This window comes from Eleutherodactylus coqui, chromosome 6, assembly GCF_035609145.1.
Source record: "Eleutherodactylus coqui strain aEleCoq1 chromosome 6, aEleCoq1.hap1, whole genome shotgun sequence".
Classification (NCBI taxonomy): Eukaryota; Metazoa; Chordata; class Amphibia; order Anura; family Eleutherodactylidae; genus Eleutherodactylus; species Eleutherodactylus coqui.
The window spans coordinates 2967274-2985104 of NC_089842.1; the positions used below are offsets into that span (position 1 = coordinate 2967274).

Consider the following 17831-nt stretch of genomic DNA (forward strand, 5'->3'; position numbering starts at 1 on the left):
CTGAAGTTTTCGTTCTTTAAGTCATTATCTGTTGGTGTCCTGTACACTTCTATCCTCCTAATTTCTTATTCTTCCTCAGTTTTCTGTCGCACCGCGTCTGGCCTCCATCCAGTGGGAGGAGCACAACATCAATATGATGGACGTCATGAAGACTCGGGACAAAACAAGAGCCGCAAAGTAAATATATAGACTGGTCTGGGGCCTGTTATAAATATCATAGAATCATAGACTGGTAGAGTTGGAAGGTACCTCCAGGGTCATCGGGACCTCCGGGGTTATCGGGTCCAACCCCTATTGAAGGAGAACTCCCCACCTCCCATGACAATCTGTTCCACTCATTGATGCCCTCACTGTCTAATGTCTAATCTGTGTCTCCTCCCTTTCGGTTTCCTCCCATTGCTTCTAGTCTTTCCTTGTGCAGATGAGAATAGGCCTGATCCCTCTGCACTGTGACAGCCCCTCAGATATTTGTAGACAGCTATTAAGTCTCCTCTCAGCCGTCTCTTCTGCAAGCTAAACACTCCCAGATCCTTTAACCGTTCCTCATAGGACATGATTTGCAGACCGCTCACCATCTTGGTAACTCTTCTCTGAACTTGCTCCAGTTTGTCTATGTCTTTATTAAAGTGGGGTGCCCAGAACTGGACCCAGTATTCCAGATGAGGTCTGACTAAGGAAGAGTAGAGGGGATAATGATCTCACGTGATCTAGACTCTATGCTTCTCTTAATACATCCCAGAATTGTGTTTGCCTTTTTGGCTGCCGCATCACATTGTTGACTCATGTTCAGTCTATGATCTATTAGTATACCCAAGTCTTTTTCACATGTACTGCTGCTTAGCCCAATTCGTGCCCAGATGTAGGACTTTGCATTTCTTCTTGTTAAATACCAATTTCTAGATCTTTTTGAATCCCTCGCTCTCTCTTCCCTAGTGTTAGCTCTCCCTCCTAGCTTTGTTTCATCAGCACATTTGATCAGTTTCCCACAATTCCCTCCTCCAGATCATTTATAACAATGTTGACCAACACCGGGCCCAGGACAGAGCCTTGTGGTCCCCACTTGATACATTCTTCCACTTGGATGTGCAGCCATTTATGACCACTCTTTGAGTACGATCACTCAGCCAGCTGTGAATCCACCTAACAGTTGTTTTGTCAATCCCAGATTTGGTCATTTCATCAATAAGTCTGGTATGAGATACTTTGTCAAATGCTTTACTAAAGCCAAGATATACTATATCCACCGCATTTCCCTGATTAACCCAGTCAGTGATTCTGTCATAGAAGGACATTATATTAGTCTGGCATGACTTGTTTGTTACACCCCATGCTGGCTCTGGGTAATTACTCCATTCTCATCCAAGTACTTGCATACATGCTGGTTAATAATCTGTTCCGAGATCTTTCTCAGTATAGATATAATATAGCGGGTCTGGGGTCTAAAGAAATTTAGGAGGTCTGTTAGTAATATAAGGTGTCTGACCATATTCAGCCATGTCCTTTTATATAAGCCACACCCATTGGACAGACCACTCCCATCTTCCCGCTGCTCCACTATCACACTGTGAACAGCTTTTCCCGGTTGCATGGAGCAAAATGGCGACTCGGCGACAGTGTGTACAAACGTACCGCCAACAACAGCGCATCAAGTACTGCATACGCAGCTTCATATGTATCCTTATGGAGTGCAAATTGTCCAACAATGGAAGCCAGACGACAATCCGCGTAGATAGGAATCTGCTACCAAAATGCTCAAAAGTATCAACACCGACAGATGAGGCCGCGGTTTATCTGTCAGGAACGGTCAGTCAGCATAATGTGCAGAAAATCCCTGTCTGCAGAGAAGACGTCTGAGCCCAACATTCAGACCCCACTGATCGCGAGAATGGGGTTCCATGTCCTCCTCCTCTGTCGGGATCCCGCTGTGTGTAGGAGGATGAATGGAGCGGCAGTTGAGTATGCGCAACACCAGCCATTCATCTTCAATGGGGCTGCCGGAGGACCACTTGTACTTCGCTATTTCCACCAGCCCACTGAATGAATGGAGGGGCAGCGGCTCATGTGCGGCCTCCGCTCCACGTCAATGTCTGACTCAGTCTCCAAGTCACTGTGGGGGGTGCAGTTAGCCCACATTGAGGAGGACACATGGCCCCCATTCCCGGGAGCGGTGGGGGTCTCAGCAGTGAGACCCCCATTGATCAGACTTGTATCCCCTGTATTGTGGATAGATGATAACAGTCACTCCTGGTACATCTTGCTACAACCCTTAGAACTTTATCCACCTATTTACATTCTATTTTTATGGTTATTGTATAAATGTGGGAAATCCTGCAAGTTTATGATTACCGCCATACCGATAAATGCTGAACCCATGCCAAAATATCATCCACAGAGGGGTCAGCTGTGTGTTGGGTATGATGTGTGAAAACAGTTCAGAACCCTGAAGACAGCGTCCACCAGCCAACTCTCCGGAGACATCCAGGAGGCCTCTGGGAAAAAGGGAGACCTCCTGCACGCCCGGAAGTGTTGGCAAGAAAGGGCGAACGAGAGGGGTGCAAAGGGGCGCGGCATCGTGCCCGAATGCTGTGAGATAAAAAACAACACTACTGTGTACCCAACTCTTTTCTTCCTGTCGCCAATCTGCTGGTCATTGCTTCCTTGCCATTCGAGCACTGGACGGTTGTGGCCGATCGCTGGTCTAAGCAGTAGAAGCTCTCTGGTCAGGTATCGGCCGCAGCCGCCATGTGCTCAGAGCGGGCATGATTAGCTGCCGGGAGACTGGCGACAGGGCAGCTGGAGTGGCAAGAGCAAAAGAGGGGAGTGCGGGGGTCGTGGTTTTATATCACATAATTCAGGGCCACAAAGGGGGGCTTTACTGTGGGGGCCACAAATAGGGGCTTAATACTGTAGGACCACAAGGGGGGCTTTACTGTGGGGGCCACAAATAGGGGCTTAATACTGTAGGACCACAAGGGGGGCTTAATACTGTAGGGCCACAAGGGGGGCTTTACTGTGGGAGCCACAAATAGGGGCCTAATACTGTAGGACCACAAGGGGGGCTTCACTGTGGGGGCCACAAATAGGGGCTTAATACTGTAGGACCACAAGGGGGGCTTAATACTGTAGGGCCACAAAGGGGGGCTTTACTGTGGGAGCCACAAATAGGGGCCTAATACTGTAGGACCACAAGGGGGGCTTCACTGTGGGGGCCACAAATAGGGGCTTAATACTGTAGGACCACAAGGGGGGCTTCACTGTGGGGGTCATAAATGGGAATTTATTGTTGCTAAGCCACAAGGGGTTTTTATTACTGTTGGGCTACAAAGGTGGATTATTAATGCGAGGCTACTAAGGGGCCACTATGGGATAAGAAGGGGCGGGCTTTAATGTGTTATGTAAGGAGGGGGTGTGGCCTGTGGTAAGGGACGTGAGCGGAGCACTTTTTAAAAGTTGCCTGGGATGAGTTACTGATGTTGAAAATTGATAAACAAGCCCCGATATGATTTGATAATATGAAGGTTTCCCACCTTAATTTCGGACGTGCTGCCGCCACCGATCCGTATTTCCTGCTTGGCCACTTGGATCCTCAGCGGCCGCAGCCAGGTTGGTCCCGAGTCGAGTTTCTTCTTGCTGATGTCAATCTCGATAAACTCTGATTTCTCAGGACAAGTTTTTAACAAAGTGTAAGAATATTCCATGGGGTACGGGAAGTTCACGGAGTCGAACGTGTGCATCACCTGATTCTGGCTGACCAGGCAGACGCTTTCTCGTTTTGGGTAGCAGCCTTGATATCCATTCTCCACGGAGCAAATCTCGCCGTCGCGGCAGGTGGTGTTGAAGCACAGTACGTCCCCCCCATCCTCACACCAACACTGGACGCTGCAGTCGGCCGTTGTCCAGAACGAATCGCCAACTGCATAATATTTTCCGTCCATCTGGCAGCCGCACTTGTTAGCGGGGACGCACACGTCTGCGCTGAGCACGTATCCGTTATCGCACTCACAGCCTTCTGTGCAGGGAGTGCTGCAGAGCTGCGGAGCTGTCAGGTCCGAACACGTGGCCGGGCAACTGCTGGTGCAAACCGAATAGTGGCTGAACTCCGGACACTGGACAGAGGCGGCTGAAAGGCAAAAAAAGGGGTCAACAAGATGAGTCACATGACACAAACCTCTACAACCTAAAGAGACTTCATCACCGGAGACTCACGCACTGCTCAAGGGTAAGAAGAGGTCACAAGGAGCCTCCGAGAGCCTCTTATAGGCCAAGGGGGGAACCACTTTTAGGGCCTCCGGTGACCGTCCATCTAATCACCACAACTCTCATCATCTACAGATCTGCCTGAGATGGAACCGCATGCCGCGTTTTCCAGCAGTTGGAGCAGGGAGCCCAGCTCGCCCCCCGGCACCAGCAGCGCCCAGAGTGATGAAAGTCTTACGCTGCAAGAAGGAGCGGCCGGGATACGCAGGAGACCGCCTGAGATGAAACTGCATGCTGGGTTTTGCAGCAAAACAACTCCTTCTAGGGGCTGGACTTTTTCAGCACCGGCTTTAGCTTAGGTGGCATCCTGTGTAGAATTTGTTCTTTGCTTCCCCCACCTGTCATAACATAAAAACTATTTTATATTGCACTGATAGGCGGTCTGCCTGTATTCTGCTTGTGCAGATAGAAGAACATCCACACCAGCTCAGTGAATAAATACTGTACCAGAACCAAGCTCAGTACATAACCAAGCTCATAATATAAAAATAGCCAAAGATATAAGTTCAGTACATAAGTACAGCGCCAGAACCAATCTGAGTATAGAAATACAGTACCAGAATCAAGCTTGTAACATAAATACAGCACCAGAGCCAAACTCAGTACATAGATACAATAGCAGAATGAAACTCATAAATACAGCCACAGAACCCCCTCATAATATAAATACAGAACCAGAACCAAGCTCAAAACATAAATACGGTAGCAGAACTAAGTGATTGTATTGCGGGGCCACTGATGGGCTGACAGTGGTGGCTCAGAACATCAAAGAGGAGGAGACAGAGCCGGGGGGAGGATGATTCATGCAGCCCCACAAGATGCTGCCGCACAGAGAAAGAAGATCATCTGCCTGGGCAGAACTAAGGGATCCTATGTAATTAGGCTGTTTCACCTTATTTCTAGTATTTTTGGTCCATTGTTTTGCATTATTGGTCAGCACTTACTGTTGCTTTCATCTCACGTTACGTTTTTACACTTTTGTGCCTTTTGTATCACGTTGTTTTATGTCGTGTGGTAGGCTTACTTCACACAGAGGATCGCGATATCGCCGCCAGAACCTCGAGGTGATATCACGTTTTTGCTCATGCGATGTTTGAGCGTTAGCGGCTTGTGTTTTTTTTGCTCATTAGACGACAACAGGAGTTGCTAATGTTAAAAACTAAAGATGAGCGGACGTACTCGTTAGGGGGGATTTCGCAATCGAGCATCGCTATTTTCGAGTACCTGACTACTTGGGTGAAAAGATTCGGGGGGCGCCAGGGGTGAGCGGGGGGTTGCAGAGGGGAGTGGGGGGGGGGAGAGAGAGCTCCCCACTGCTACCCCCTGCTCCACCACGCCGCCCCCCCCGAATCTTTTCACCCGAGTAGTCAGGTACTCGAAAATAGCGATGCTCGATTGCGAAATCGCCCTTAACGAGTACGTCCGCTCATCTCTATTAAAAACCCATCGCACGAACATTGCAAGTCCGTGCGTTGCGATAAATCGGAGGCTCTATGGGGAAATATGGGTGAAAAAATAGCAAAACGCAGAAAGATAGGGCAGGCAGCGATTTCCAAATCTCGCAACATCGCATGGCAGGAAACCGCTGACGGGAATGAGGGTTGATAATTCAGCGTTTACCGCCCTCGCCCGTGTGATGGCGGCCGTGTTCCTCTACATACATTCACATTGATCCCCCATCCTCTGCTTTCTTCTTACATACAGTCTTTACCATCATGCAGTTGTGGTTCCTCCTCCAGCCAAACCGATGAAGGCGTCTCACTCCGAAAAGTGCTTTTTTTTGTTGGTTATTGAAATATTCAGATTTTCCTCTCCGGTTCTTTGGAAGGTTGCGCTGCGTCACCAGTTTCTACGTTCCGTTTTCTACGGGTCAGTTCACGGCATCGAGCGCATCAGTTTTCATGTTGGACCGCACGCAGCACCTTTCTGCTCAGCTATGGACGCTGGACTGGTGCAAACGTGTCCCCAAAAGGCATCACTTGTATTCAGCTCCGGCATGAAGATACTGACCAAACACACCCAATGTATGGGAATCCCACCTTAACCCTTTGCAATCCAATTTTGGATTCAGGGTTTTCTAGGGGGCTTTCTCTTTCTGCCATTTTACAATGGCGCCATCTGCTGGCTAGAGACAGTACTTCAGTATGGGACATGCCAGAGAGACCCCCGACAACAGAGCGGCCAGTAATATACAGTAAGAAAACCCTGCCGGGCGTCTTCCGACATCAGAGCTGTAGAGCCTTCTATCAGAATGTCTGAAGACGTCAGACAGTGGATTGGAAAGGGTTAAAGGGGTTGTCCAAGGTTACAAAAACATGGCTGCTTTCTTCCAAACACGGCGCCACACCTGTCTGTGGGTTGTGTCTGGTATTGCAGCTAAGCTCCCATTCACTTCAATAGAACTGAGCTGCAATACCACACATAACCCTATAGAGAAAAGTGGCGCTGTGTTTTGAAGAAAGCAGCCATGTTTTTCTAACCCTGGACAACCCCTTTACATTCCCGCTGCATTCTATAAAACTGCTGGGTCACACGAGAGCCCAAGAACAGGTCCTCTCTTTTTATACAACTCCCCCTGCCGTACTCTTCCCTCCTCCTGAGAGTTCCCGTTCTAGGAGGGGGAGGAGCTAATGGTTCAGGGCTTTATTTTAATGCTGTCTGGGTGCATATGCCTTTTTTCAAGATGGCTTCCACTGCAGAGTCAGGTGAAGAAGGGGGCAAGGACAAAGGTTCCTTCTACTCTTGTTTGGCTGCTTACTGAATCAGAGCTGAGCTCCATTAATCATGTGACCTCCATGGAAGGTCCTTAAACACATCTACAGAGTGAAGTCACATTACTATAACTACCTCCTACTTTTGACGTGGACTTGGTGGGTGTATAAGCTGTGCGATGGGCCGTCTGCTCACATATCATTCGTTGTCAGGGGTAAAAGGGGCAAGTTATCCAAGTTGTAAAAAGGGATGATTATTGGCTTTTGGGCTGAGGATGGCGCTATTTCTCAAACAGCGCAGTTTGTGAACAGTTCATCTGCTGCTGTGGTGAAGGTGCACGAGGGCCAGCCGATACACTGCAGTGGAGCCGTTCACCATGAAAATGAACCAGGGGGCACCTAGACATGTCTTAAACAGCAGTTCAGTGAACCCGACTACGTATGGAGCTCCGAAAGAGAATGATGGTCATTGCACCCATGCTAACAAAGGGGCATCAGAAGAAAAGGCTTTAATCTGCACGGCAGTATCGGAATTATAATTGATGAGTTACACTTTTTGCTTCATCGACCCGATGGGTGTCAGGTGAGAAATATCAGAGAGCAAACACCCTGCAACCACTGCTGGAAGAACACAAGGTGGTGGTGATGTAGAGGGTCCTCCAGAATAGCCGCACATTCATGGTCCTGTCACACCTGCCTATGTGCTTCAAGGAGGCATAGAAGGTGCCTTACATCAGAGAAACCTGGTGTCTCCCCTTCTCTAGCTAAGCTTGGCAACAGCTGGCTGCTCATTGGCTGTATGCCATGCCCTCACTGATTGGTAGAAGGGAGGAGAGAGAGTTCAGAGCGGGAAAACTGTAGCAGGAGCCAGTATGCTAAGGGGGAGGAGAGCAGCAAAAGTGCAGGAAGAAGGCAGGAAGTGAAGGAGGACTCAAATGAGTCTCAGGAGAGTCTGCTTAGGGGAGTTGTCGGAGGAGGACGTGCAGGGAGGAGGTCTGCAGTGCAAGTAGCTGAAACACGCATTTTCTTCAGGGAAGCCAGGATTCATCAGCTCCCTAATCTTACCGGCAGTGAGAAGGAGTAAGGTTCAAGCTGTTCCACTATAACAGGGAGTTACACAAAACCTGGTGAAGTCAAAGCCAGGGGTAGTAAAGCGGCCACCCCAACTCTAATGCCAACACCTGCATAATTTACTGCATATTTTATTTTGTGCCACTGTTACATAGTTACATAGTATGTAAGGCCGAATGAAGACATTGTCCATCTAGTCCAGCCTGTCTATCCTACTGTGTTGATCCAGAGGAAGGCAAAAAACCCCAAGGCCAGAAGTCAATTAGCCCTTTTGGGGAAAAAATTCCTTCCCGACTCCCTAATGGCAATCAGACTGTTCCCTGGATCAACCCCTAATAGTTCCTACCTGCCTATATACCAGGATTGACACTTAACCTAAGATTTATATCCTGTAATATCCTTCTTCTCCAGAAAGACATCAAGTCCCCTTTTAAACTCCTCTATGGATTTTGCCATCACCACTTCCTCCGGTAGAGAGTTCCATAGTCTCACTGCTCTTACAGTAAAGAACCCCTTTCTGTGTTGGTGATGAAACCTACTTTCCTCTAATCGTAGCGGATGTCCTCTTGTTACAGTCGTGGTCCTGGGTGTAAACAGATCGCGGGAGAGATCCATGTGTTGTCCCCTCATGTACTTATACATGGTTATTTGGTCGCCTCTTAACCTTCTTTTTTCTAGAGTAAATAGTCCCAATTTGGATAGCCTCTCAGGGTAGTCCAGTCCCGTCATTCCATGTATTAGTTTAGTTGCCCTTCTTTGAACCCCCTCCAGTACTGTAACATCTTTCCTGAGCACCGGTGTCCAGAATTGTACGCAGTATTCCATGTGAGGTCTGACAAGTGCCTTATATAGTGGGAGGATAATGTTCTCGTCCTTCGCCCCTATACCTCTTTTACTGCACCCCAAGGCTGTATTTGCCTTTGCAGCGGCTGACTGGCATTGGTTACTCCAGTTTAGTGTATTATCCACTAATACCCCCAGATCCTTTTCCATATCACTTTTCCCCAGCGGTACCCCATTAAGTGAATATTGGTGACATCCGTTTCTCCTGCCCATGTGCATAGTCTTACATTTTTCAACATTGAACTTCATTTGCCATTTTCCCCCCCAAGCCCCCGGCTTATCCAGGTCCGTTTGTAGCCGCACATTGTCCTCCGTTGCAGTAATTATATTGTATAATTTTGTGTCATCTGCAAATATTGATATTTTGCTGTGCAGCCCCTCTATCAGGTCATTAATAAATATGTTGAACAGAGTGGGGCCTAATACTGAACCCTGTGGCCCCCCGCTAGCGACTGTGGTCCAATCAGAGTACGAACCATTTATTACCACCCTCTGCTTTCTATCGTTGAGCCAATTTTTTACCCACTTACACACGTTTTCGCCCAGTCCGAGCTGCCTCATTTTGTATATTAGCCTATTATGTGGCACGGTGTCAAAGGCTTTAGAGAAGTCCAGATATACAAGATCAATAGATTCTCCCTGGTCCAGCTTAGAGCTTACTTCATCGTAGAAACTGATCAGATTTGTCTGACATGATCGACCCTTCATGAATCCATGCTGGTGAGGAGTTATTCCCTTAATCTCCTTGAGGTACTCATCGATTGCGTCTCTCAGAATCCCCTCGAAAATTTTTCCCGTTACTGAAGTGAGACTTACTGGCCTGTAGTTACCAGGCTCACTTTTGCTCCCTTTTTTGTAAATTGGGACCACGTTGGCAATGCGCCAGTCCAATGGTACTACTCCGGTCTTGATAGTGTCTAGAAATATTAGGTATAGCGGCCTAGCTATCTCGTCACTTAGTTCCTTTAGTATCCTTGGGTGTAATCCATCTGGGCCCGGTGATTTATCAATTTTAGTTTTCTTTAGTCTCTTCCGCACCTCCTCCTGCGTTAGGTATGAGATATTTTGTGAGGGGTTCGTTTTATTCCCCTGCATCTCGTGTGGCATTTCCTTTTCTTTGGTGAACACACTTGAGAAGAAACTGTTTATTAGATTTGCTTTCCCTTCGTCATCATCAATGATTTCTCCTGCATTGTTTTTTAAAGGGCCAGCGCTCTCCCTGCAAATCCTTTTGCTGTTTATGTAGTTGAAAAATAGCTTCGGGTTGTTTTTGCTCTCTTTGGCGATCCGTCTTTCTGCCTCCTCCTTGGCAGTTTTGATCGTATCTTTGCATATTTTGTTTTTTCCCCTGTATGATTTTAGCGCTTCTTCGCTGCCCTGTTGCTTTAGTAGTTTGAACGCTTTCTTCTTTTCGTTTATTGCCCCTCGTACCGTCTTGTCGAGCCACATTGGTTTCCTTTTAGTTGAGTTTCTTTTATTTTTAAAGGGAATGAACTGCTCACATGAGGCGATTAGGATCCTTTTGAACTTTTCCCATTTTTCCTCCGTACTGATATTTTTGAGGATGTTGTCCCAATTAATGTTACCGATAGTAGATCTAAGCTCATCAAATTTTGCTTTACTAAAGTTTAGTTTCTTTGTCGCTCCCTGATAAGGCTTCCTATTGAATGCCAGCTGGAAGTTGATTATATTGTGGTCGCTGTTCCCCAAGTGCCCCTCAACCTGCACCCCCCTTATACGTTCCGGTTTGTTAGTTAGTACTAAGTCCAGAGTGGCCCTCCCTCTTGTTGGTTCCTGCACAAGTTGGTTCAGGTAATTGTCTTTAATTACTCTCAAGAACTTATCACCCCTGTGAGATTTGCAGGTTTCGTTCTCCCATGTTATATCTGGGTAATTAAAGTCCCCCATGATAATTACTTCGTTGCGTTTTGACACTTCTTCTATCTGCCTTAGTAGTAAGTCTTCAGTTTCTTCTGTTGCTTTTGGTGGTCGATAGAAGACCCCTATCAGGATTTTGTTATTTTTTCCTCCCTGTATTTCTACCCACAGAGATTCCACCTGTTCGTCTCCTACCCCTATATCCTCCCGTAGCCTCGGCTTCAAGTTCGATTTGACGTACAGACATACCCCTCCCCCTTTCTGGTTCCTTCGGTCTCTTCTGAAGAGATTGTACCCCTGCAAATTCACCGCCCAATCGCACTTATCATCAAGCCATGTTTCAGTAATTCCGACCATATCATAGTTTTCATCAGTCATTCTTGCTTCAAGCTCGCCCACTTTACCGATCAGACTTCTTGCATTTGTGGTCATACAATTTATATCATTTTTTTGTTTTTTAAATTTGTTTTGTTGCTATTCGTACTTATGGCTGATCTATCAGTTCTAACTGTACTAACCCCACCCCCTGCTCGTCCCCCATTCCCTTTGCTTGGACCCAGATCGCTAATTACACTGGCTACCCCACTATTTCTCATTTTACCCTCCCCCCAGTCCCTAGTTTAAACACTCCTCCAGCCTTCTAGCCATCTTTTCCCCCAGCACAGCTGCACCCTCCCCATTTAGATGCAGCCCGTCCCTACGGTAGAGCCTGTAGCCGACCGCAAAGTCAGCCCAGTTCTCCAGGAACCCAAATCCCTCCTTCTTGCACCAACTCCGGAGCCACTTGTTTACCTCCCTAAGGTCCTGCTGCCTTTCTAGTGTGGCTTTAGGTACAGGTAGTATTTCCGAGAAAACTACCCTGGCGGTCCGCGCCCTGAGCTTGGACCCTAAGTCCCTGAAATCATTTTTGAGGGCCCTCCATTGACCTCTAACTTGTTCATTGGTGCCAACGTGCACCATGACTGCTGGATCCTCACCAGCCCCTCCCAGTAATCTGTCAATCCGATCCGCGATGTGTCGAACTCGAGCGCCAGGAAGACAACACACCGTTCGACGATCCCGGTCTTTATGGCAGATTGCCCTCTCTGTCCCCCTAATAATTGAGTCCCCCACCACTAGGACCTGTCTAGCCTGCCCTGCGCTCCCCGTCCCCGTCTCACTGGAGCAGTCATCCCCCTGGCGTTCAGAGGGCGTGTCGTGCTGCAGCGGTGCTGGCTCTGTAATGGCATCGCCCTCAACTGCCAATCGTGCAAACTTGTTGGGTTGTGCCAGTTCAGGACTAGCCTCCCTGGTTCTCTTCCCTCTACCCCTCCTTCTATCTGTCACCCAGCTGACTGCCTGCTCCCCCTGCTCTTCCGTACTACCATCCGCCCCCGCCTCTACCCCAGCGAGTGCCTGCTCAGTGAGCACCAAACTCCTTTCCATGATGCCAATGGCTCTCAGTGTTGCCACTTGCCCATTTAGATCCAGAATTTGGGCTTCTAAATTTGCAACGTGCACGCATCTTGCGCAACAGTATGCACCCTCGATCGGCTGGTCAAGGACCGCATACATTGCACAAGTAGCACACTGGATGACATTGCCAGGCATGGAGCTCATCCTAATGGGGATCTACAATTTACTTGTGGAAGTAGTGAAGATAGACTTGTTCACACTCCGCTCACGCGCTGCTGCAACCGCTAACCCGCTGCCGCAACCGCTGACCCGCTGCCGCAACCGCTGACCCGCTGCCGCAACCGCTGACCCGCTGCCGCAACCGCTGACCCGCTGCCGCAACCCCTCACCCGCTGCCGCAACCCCTCACCTGCTGCCGCAACCCCTCACCCGCTGCCTCTCTCGCGCAACCTCTTACCCGCTGACACTTATGCGCAAGCATATGTGCTGCAACCGAGTGGGACACCTTTGCCGCCATTGTCGGGAGATATTGCAGAGCCACCCATGACATCCATCTGGCAATCCCCATGGTCTCCCCCACTTTGGCGCGTCTCGCTCGGATGCTGCAGTGGCAGCATTATGGGAATGTTTTTGTGGCGTTCTTTGGGCTGCTCATCCATGTGGAAGTCACTCTGAACCCATCTGGTTATGAATCCATCCTTGCAGATCACCTACACCCATACATGCTGATTGCCTTCACTGGGGCCACATTGTTTGTCGTGGGATGCACTGCAGTCAGCATGGCTCCAGATACCTGAGACCACCTACCTGCAGCTTATTGAGTCACTGCTGTCCGTGCGGCACACAGTGGTTACTCCGGATATTAGCTATGTATTTTTACAAGAAGATGGCATTAATAATCGAGGACAGAACTGAGATCATCCTGATGGCCGGTTTCAGAGGTTCTGGTGAGGTGGCCGAGGCTTTTAATCAAGAGCCCCCAGGAAGACGCTGGTGAGTGCGCCAACTGTTAGGAAACTGATTTAGAAGTCCAGGGAAATCCTCAAAGGGGTTTGCCACTATTTCTAATTGCTTCATGGAGACTCCATCTTTCCTGGTTGCTGCTAACCAGGACATGTGACTACTGTAGCCAATCACTGGCTATATAAGGTCACTGCTGTGTCAGTGATTGGCTGCAGCAGTCACATGTCCCGGTCAGCAGCAACCAGGAAGTACACAGTGGATGTGGAGCAATTTTGAGTTGTAGGATACCTCTTTAAATCTGCTACCAGACCATATGCAAAACTGGTTCCTGCAATTGCTGGCCCATAGCGGATGTGGACCCGCTGTGTAATTGACTGATTTGGCTTTGGGCTACTCCTGAGAACTGTTCTAAGGGGTTCCCTAATTCTCGCATTTTAATCTCTTTTAAGGGATCTGGTGTTTGCTGCAGGACCCCCAGACTGTTGCTCCAGGAGTCGTCTCAGTGCAGTAAAAGCTGACATGGGCAGGTCAGAAGCACTGTAGCGAGGCGCCAGAGGGACAGGTCGTAGGAAGATACATCCACGCAGTCTATACACCGATACAGTCTATATAACAGGCAGAGTTCTTACAATGTGATGAAACAGGCAGCAATCAGTGAAATCGTAGTCAAGGAAAGGCCAAGATCAGAACAGGCAGAATCTGGGGAAGCCGATACACAGGTATGGGCCAAAACTGAGTCAAGCAGGAAACAAGAGCACCTTTACAGAACCAATCAAAGCTGCTACTCAGGCACCCTCCAGTGGGGACCGATAAGTTGGGGATGGAAAAACAAGCAAGCTGAGTGTGCGCACCCTACAGGAGGAGGAGACAGCCAGGTGAGCAGTGCAACTTCATACTGACAGCTATGACTGGCACGAAAAAGGAGGTGAGGCACCGCCAGACACCGCCAACCACAGCCAGCGGCCATAACAATACTGCAATGTTTGTATGAAACACAATATTGAAACAAACCACACTTTCTCATCCAGACAAGACGTGACAACCACAAAAACCACCTAAAAAGTGCAGCGTTTACTAGAGGTTATTAAATGTATAGTATCTCGCACATCTAGGATTGCTGAACTGGATGTAGTAAACATAGTAATCTTGGTATTCACAGGCTTGGGACTTTTCACAAATGTGCACTGGTGAGGTTTTATCTCAAGCACACCTGATACCACTAATCAAGAGCTTCATTAGTTGCATCAGGTGTGCAGAGGTGATAAGACTCCGTGCAGGAGGTGAAACGCGTCCTTCTGCTATATTTCTACCTGTTCGTATAAAGGCAGTTGGATTTTATAAGTGAGACCAGCGTTATCCCGGCGGATTCCTCTTTCCTGGGCGCACAAGGCTGCTGGGACCGAGCAGCGAAGCTGTGGGGAAACCAGGCCGCATCTAACCCGAGTATCCTGGGAAAGGAATAGGTGAGCGAAACAAACCTTTTACTTTATGTGCTTGAGATAAAACCCATCAGATACCCGGACGGCGGAGGGCATGTTGTCTGTATCGTTTGACTGCGTGTTAGAAACATGGCTACATCAAACACATTACAGAAGGGATCATTGCCTCGTACAAACAAGGATACAAAAAGATACAAAGTTCAAAGTTACAGGGACACTGGCTGTACTACCTGGCCGTGGCAGACAGAGGGCGCTATCACCGGGTGCCAGCAGATTCCTTAGGCCTCCTTCACACAGGTGTTTGCAGAAACGCAGCGTCTTTCAGCGGCCCTGCCGTGCGTTTTGTCAGCATTTTGGCTAAATTTTCAGCACAGCTAAAACCGCAACCAAGGAAACTGAAAAAAAACTCAATACCTAATAGACGCTATGGGGTCCCTGACGCTGCTTTATGTAGCTCCGTGCAGGCTTCCCAGCACTTGTGATCCCCAACAGACCATCCTGGTCAAGCACCTCAGCCAATCAGAGCAATCTCTTGCTGGAGGCGGGGTCTTGAAGAGGAAGCCTGCACAGAGCTCCGGAAAGCAGCGAGAGGGACATGACGGCGCCCGCTAGGTGAGTATTGAGGGACCCGACGGCGCCCGCTAGGTGAGTATTGAGGGACCGGACGGCGCCCGCTAGGTGAGTATTGAGGGACCGGACGGCGCCCGCTAGGTGAGTATTGAGGGACCCGACGGCGCCCGCTAGGTAAGTATTGAGGGACCCGACGGCGCCCGCTAGGTGAGTATTGAGGGACCCGACGGCGCCCGCTAGGTGAGTATTGAGGGACCCGACGGCGCCCGCTAGGTGAGTATTGAGGGACCCGACGGCGCCCGCTAGGTGAGTATTGAGCGACCCGACGGCGCCCGCTAGGTGAGTATTGAGGGACCCGACGGCGCCCGCTAGGTGAGTATTGAGGGACCCGACGGCGCCCGCTAGGTGAGTATTGAGGGACCCGACGGCGCCCGCTAGGTGAGTATTGAGGGACCCGACGGCGCCCGCTAGGCGAGTATTGAGGGACCTGACGACGCCCGCTGGGTGAGTATTGAGGGACCCGACGGCGCCCGCTGGGTGAGTATTGAGGGACCTGACGACGCCTGCTAGGTGAGTATTGAGGGACCCAGTGCTGCCCATTTATTTCAATCGGCGACACAGAGCCGAAAACGGCCACAGATGGGGCATGCATCGCTGTCAGAACGCAGTGTTGGAAACGCTTGTGTGAGCCGCCCCATTGAAATAAATGGGAGCGTTGTACAGCATTTAGCGCTGCGCTGAAAAAGTAGCGCTAAACGCTGTACAATAACGTCTGTATGACGGCTCCGGCGCACTTGTGCTTTTCTTGCACGTTTTTTCACACGATTGTCAATGGGACTTTCTAATGCTAAAAACGCATCGCAGGTCGGTGTTTTGCGATTTTCGTAAGATGCGTTTTTTTAACATTAGAAAGTCCCATTGACAATCACGTGAAAAAAAGCGCAAGAAAAAGTGTGCCGGAGCCCCGAGGGCGGCCTTAGGAGGAAGATGATCAAAGACCCTCCAGTGATGACAAAAGAGCAGCAGCGAGATGTGGCGGCACTGAGGTCTCTTTTTACACAGTAAGGCAATAATTACACGGTGAGCGCAATATCAGCCTGAGAAACCTCGACCGATATCGCATTCGCAAACCTGCGGTTTACCTGCAAGTGCCATGCAATTTGTGAGAAAAACGCATCACATCGTTGCATTTGCGATTTTCAGGCACATTTTCCACCCGTGTGAAGAACACATCTTGTTTCAATAGGAAAAATATTCGCATCTGCAATACTATAGAAAATGATGCCTGATATCACCCAAAGGTACGCCATGCTGCAATTCTTCAATCTCACTATCCGTGTTAGCAAAGCAATCACTGTAAATTAACTTGAGGAGACTTACTAGCGGTCTACAAATATCTGAAGGGCTGTCACAGTGCAGAGGGATCAGCCCTATTCTCATCTGCACAAGGAAAGACTAGAAGCAATGGGATGAAACTGAAAGGGAGGAGACACAGATTAGATATTAGACAGTGAGGGGATCAATGAGTGGAACAGGTTGTCACGGGAGGTGGTGAGTTCTCCTTCAATGGAAGTGTTCAAACAAATGCTGAACAAATATCTGTCTGGTGTGATTTAGTGATCCTGCGCTGAGCAGGGGGTTGGACCCGATGACCCTGGAGGACCTGATGACCCCGGAGCAGCCGATGACGCCGGAGGTCCCTTCCAAATCCACCATCCAAGGATTCTATGAAATCAATGGGTTATGTTCAAGTGTGAGTATTGTCCATATCGTGATTAGACAGAACTTGCACTGTAAAATTGTTACTGTGAATACGAGATTAGGCGCATCCTAAATGCTGAAGGTCTTCATGTCTGAGCACCAAGATGTCCAACTCTACTAGGCCAAATGTGCAAGAAAAGTCGCCTTCAATATGCTCAAAACCATATAAATAACCGCAGGAGTTTTAGGATTCTGTTCAGATCCCCACCGATCAGCTGCTGTCGATATAGGCAGCGCAGGAAGCAGAAGGCGTTGTTCATAACTCAGTGGCCGCGTTGGTAGTGGTGGGTTCAATAGGAGCTGCACCCTCAATAACGGCCCAGACCGCTGCTTCCTGCTCTGACTATAGCAACAGCCGCACCAGGAATCAGCTCTCCGCGGATCATCTATAGATCACCTCTCAGTCATCAATAGAGAAAGGGAGCAACGTCCCGTAATACCCCTTTAACCCCTATTATGCTGCATTTTGCTGCCAGAACGTGGTCACATGGCAGGGACAAGATGCAAACAGAACAGTAGAGCTAAATAGGTCACAACAGTCTCCGACATCAGTCATCCAATATGGCGGCTACTGGTTATGTAGTAATGAGTGAATAGTGTAATAATCAGTTTGTGTCGGTATCGGAACGATTTCACAAAAATCATCATGAATCAGGACGATCGATTCCAACTCCCATTAAAGTCAATAAGAGTAAAAATTTGGTTCACTCATTTTCTTTCCAGAAGATCCCCAATGCAGTCAAAGCCCCAAATTGCATGGGAATACAGCCCCACATCTGGGGTCACTGTGCTTCTCCTGAAAACTGGTCACAATATTGTATAGTGGTGTAAGGGGTCACTCATAGCACAGGGGTGTCGCCGAAAACACAGGAAGGACCACAGAGGGTCTCCTAGGTCAGACATTGCACCAAGTGAGACACCAGGAGCCGTTTGTTATTGAAGC

The 17831-nt window shown here is 48.9% G+C and overlaps 1 protein-coding gene across 1 annotated transcript in view; it reads right to left on the reverse strand.

Annotated features, from left to right (window-relative positions):
- Positions 1-17831, reverse strand: part of TECTA (tectorin alpha) — a 132675-nt gene that overhangs the window by 68442 nt on the left and 46402 nt on the right. Inside the window, exon 4 of the mRNA XM_066606000.1 lies at positions 3528-4120. Within this exon, the coding sequence (XP_066462097.1) occupies positions 3528-4120 (593 nt within the window). The remainder of the gene's footprint in view (positions 1-3527; positions 4121-17831) is intronic.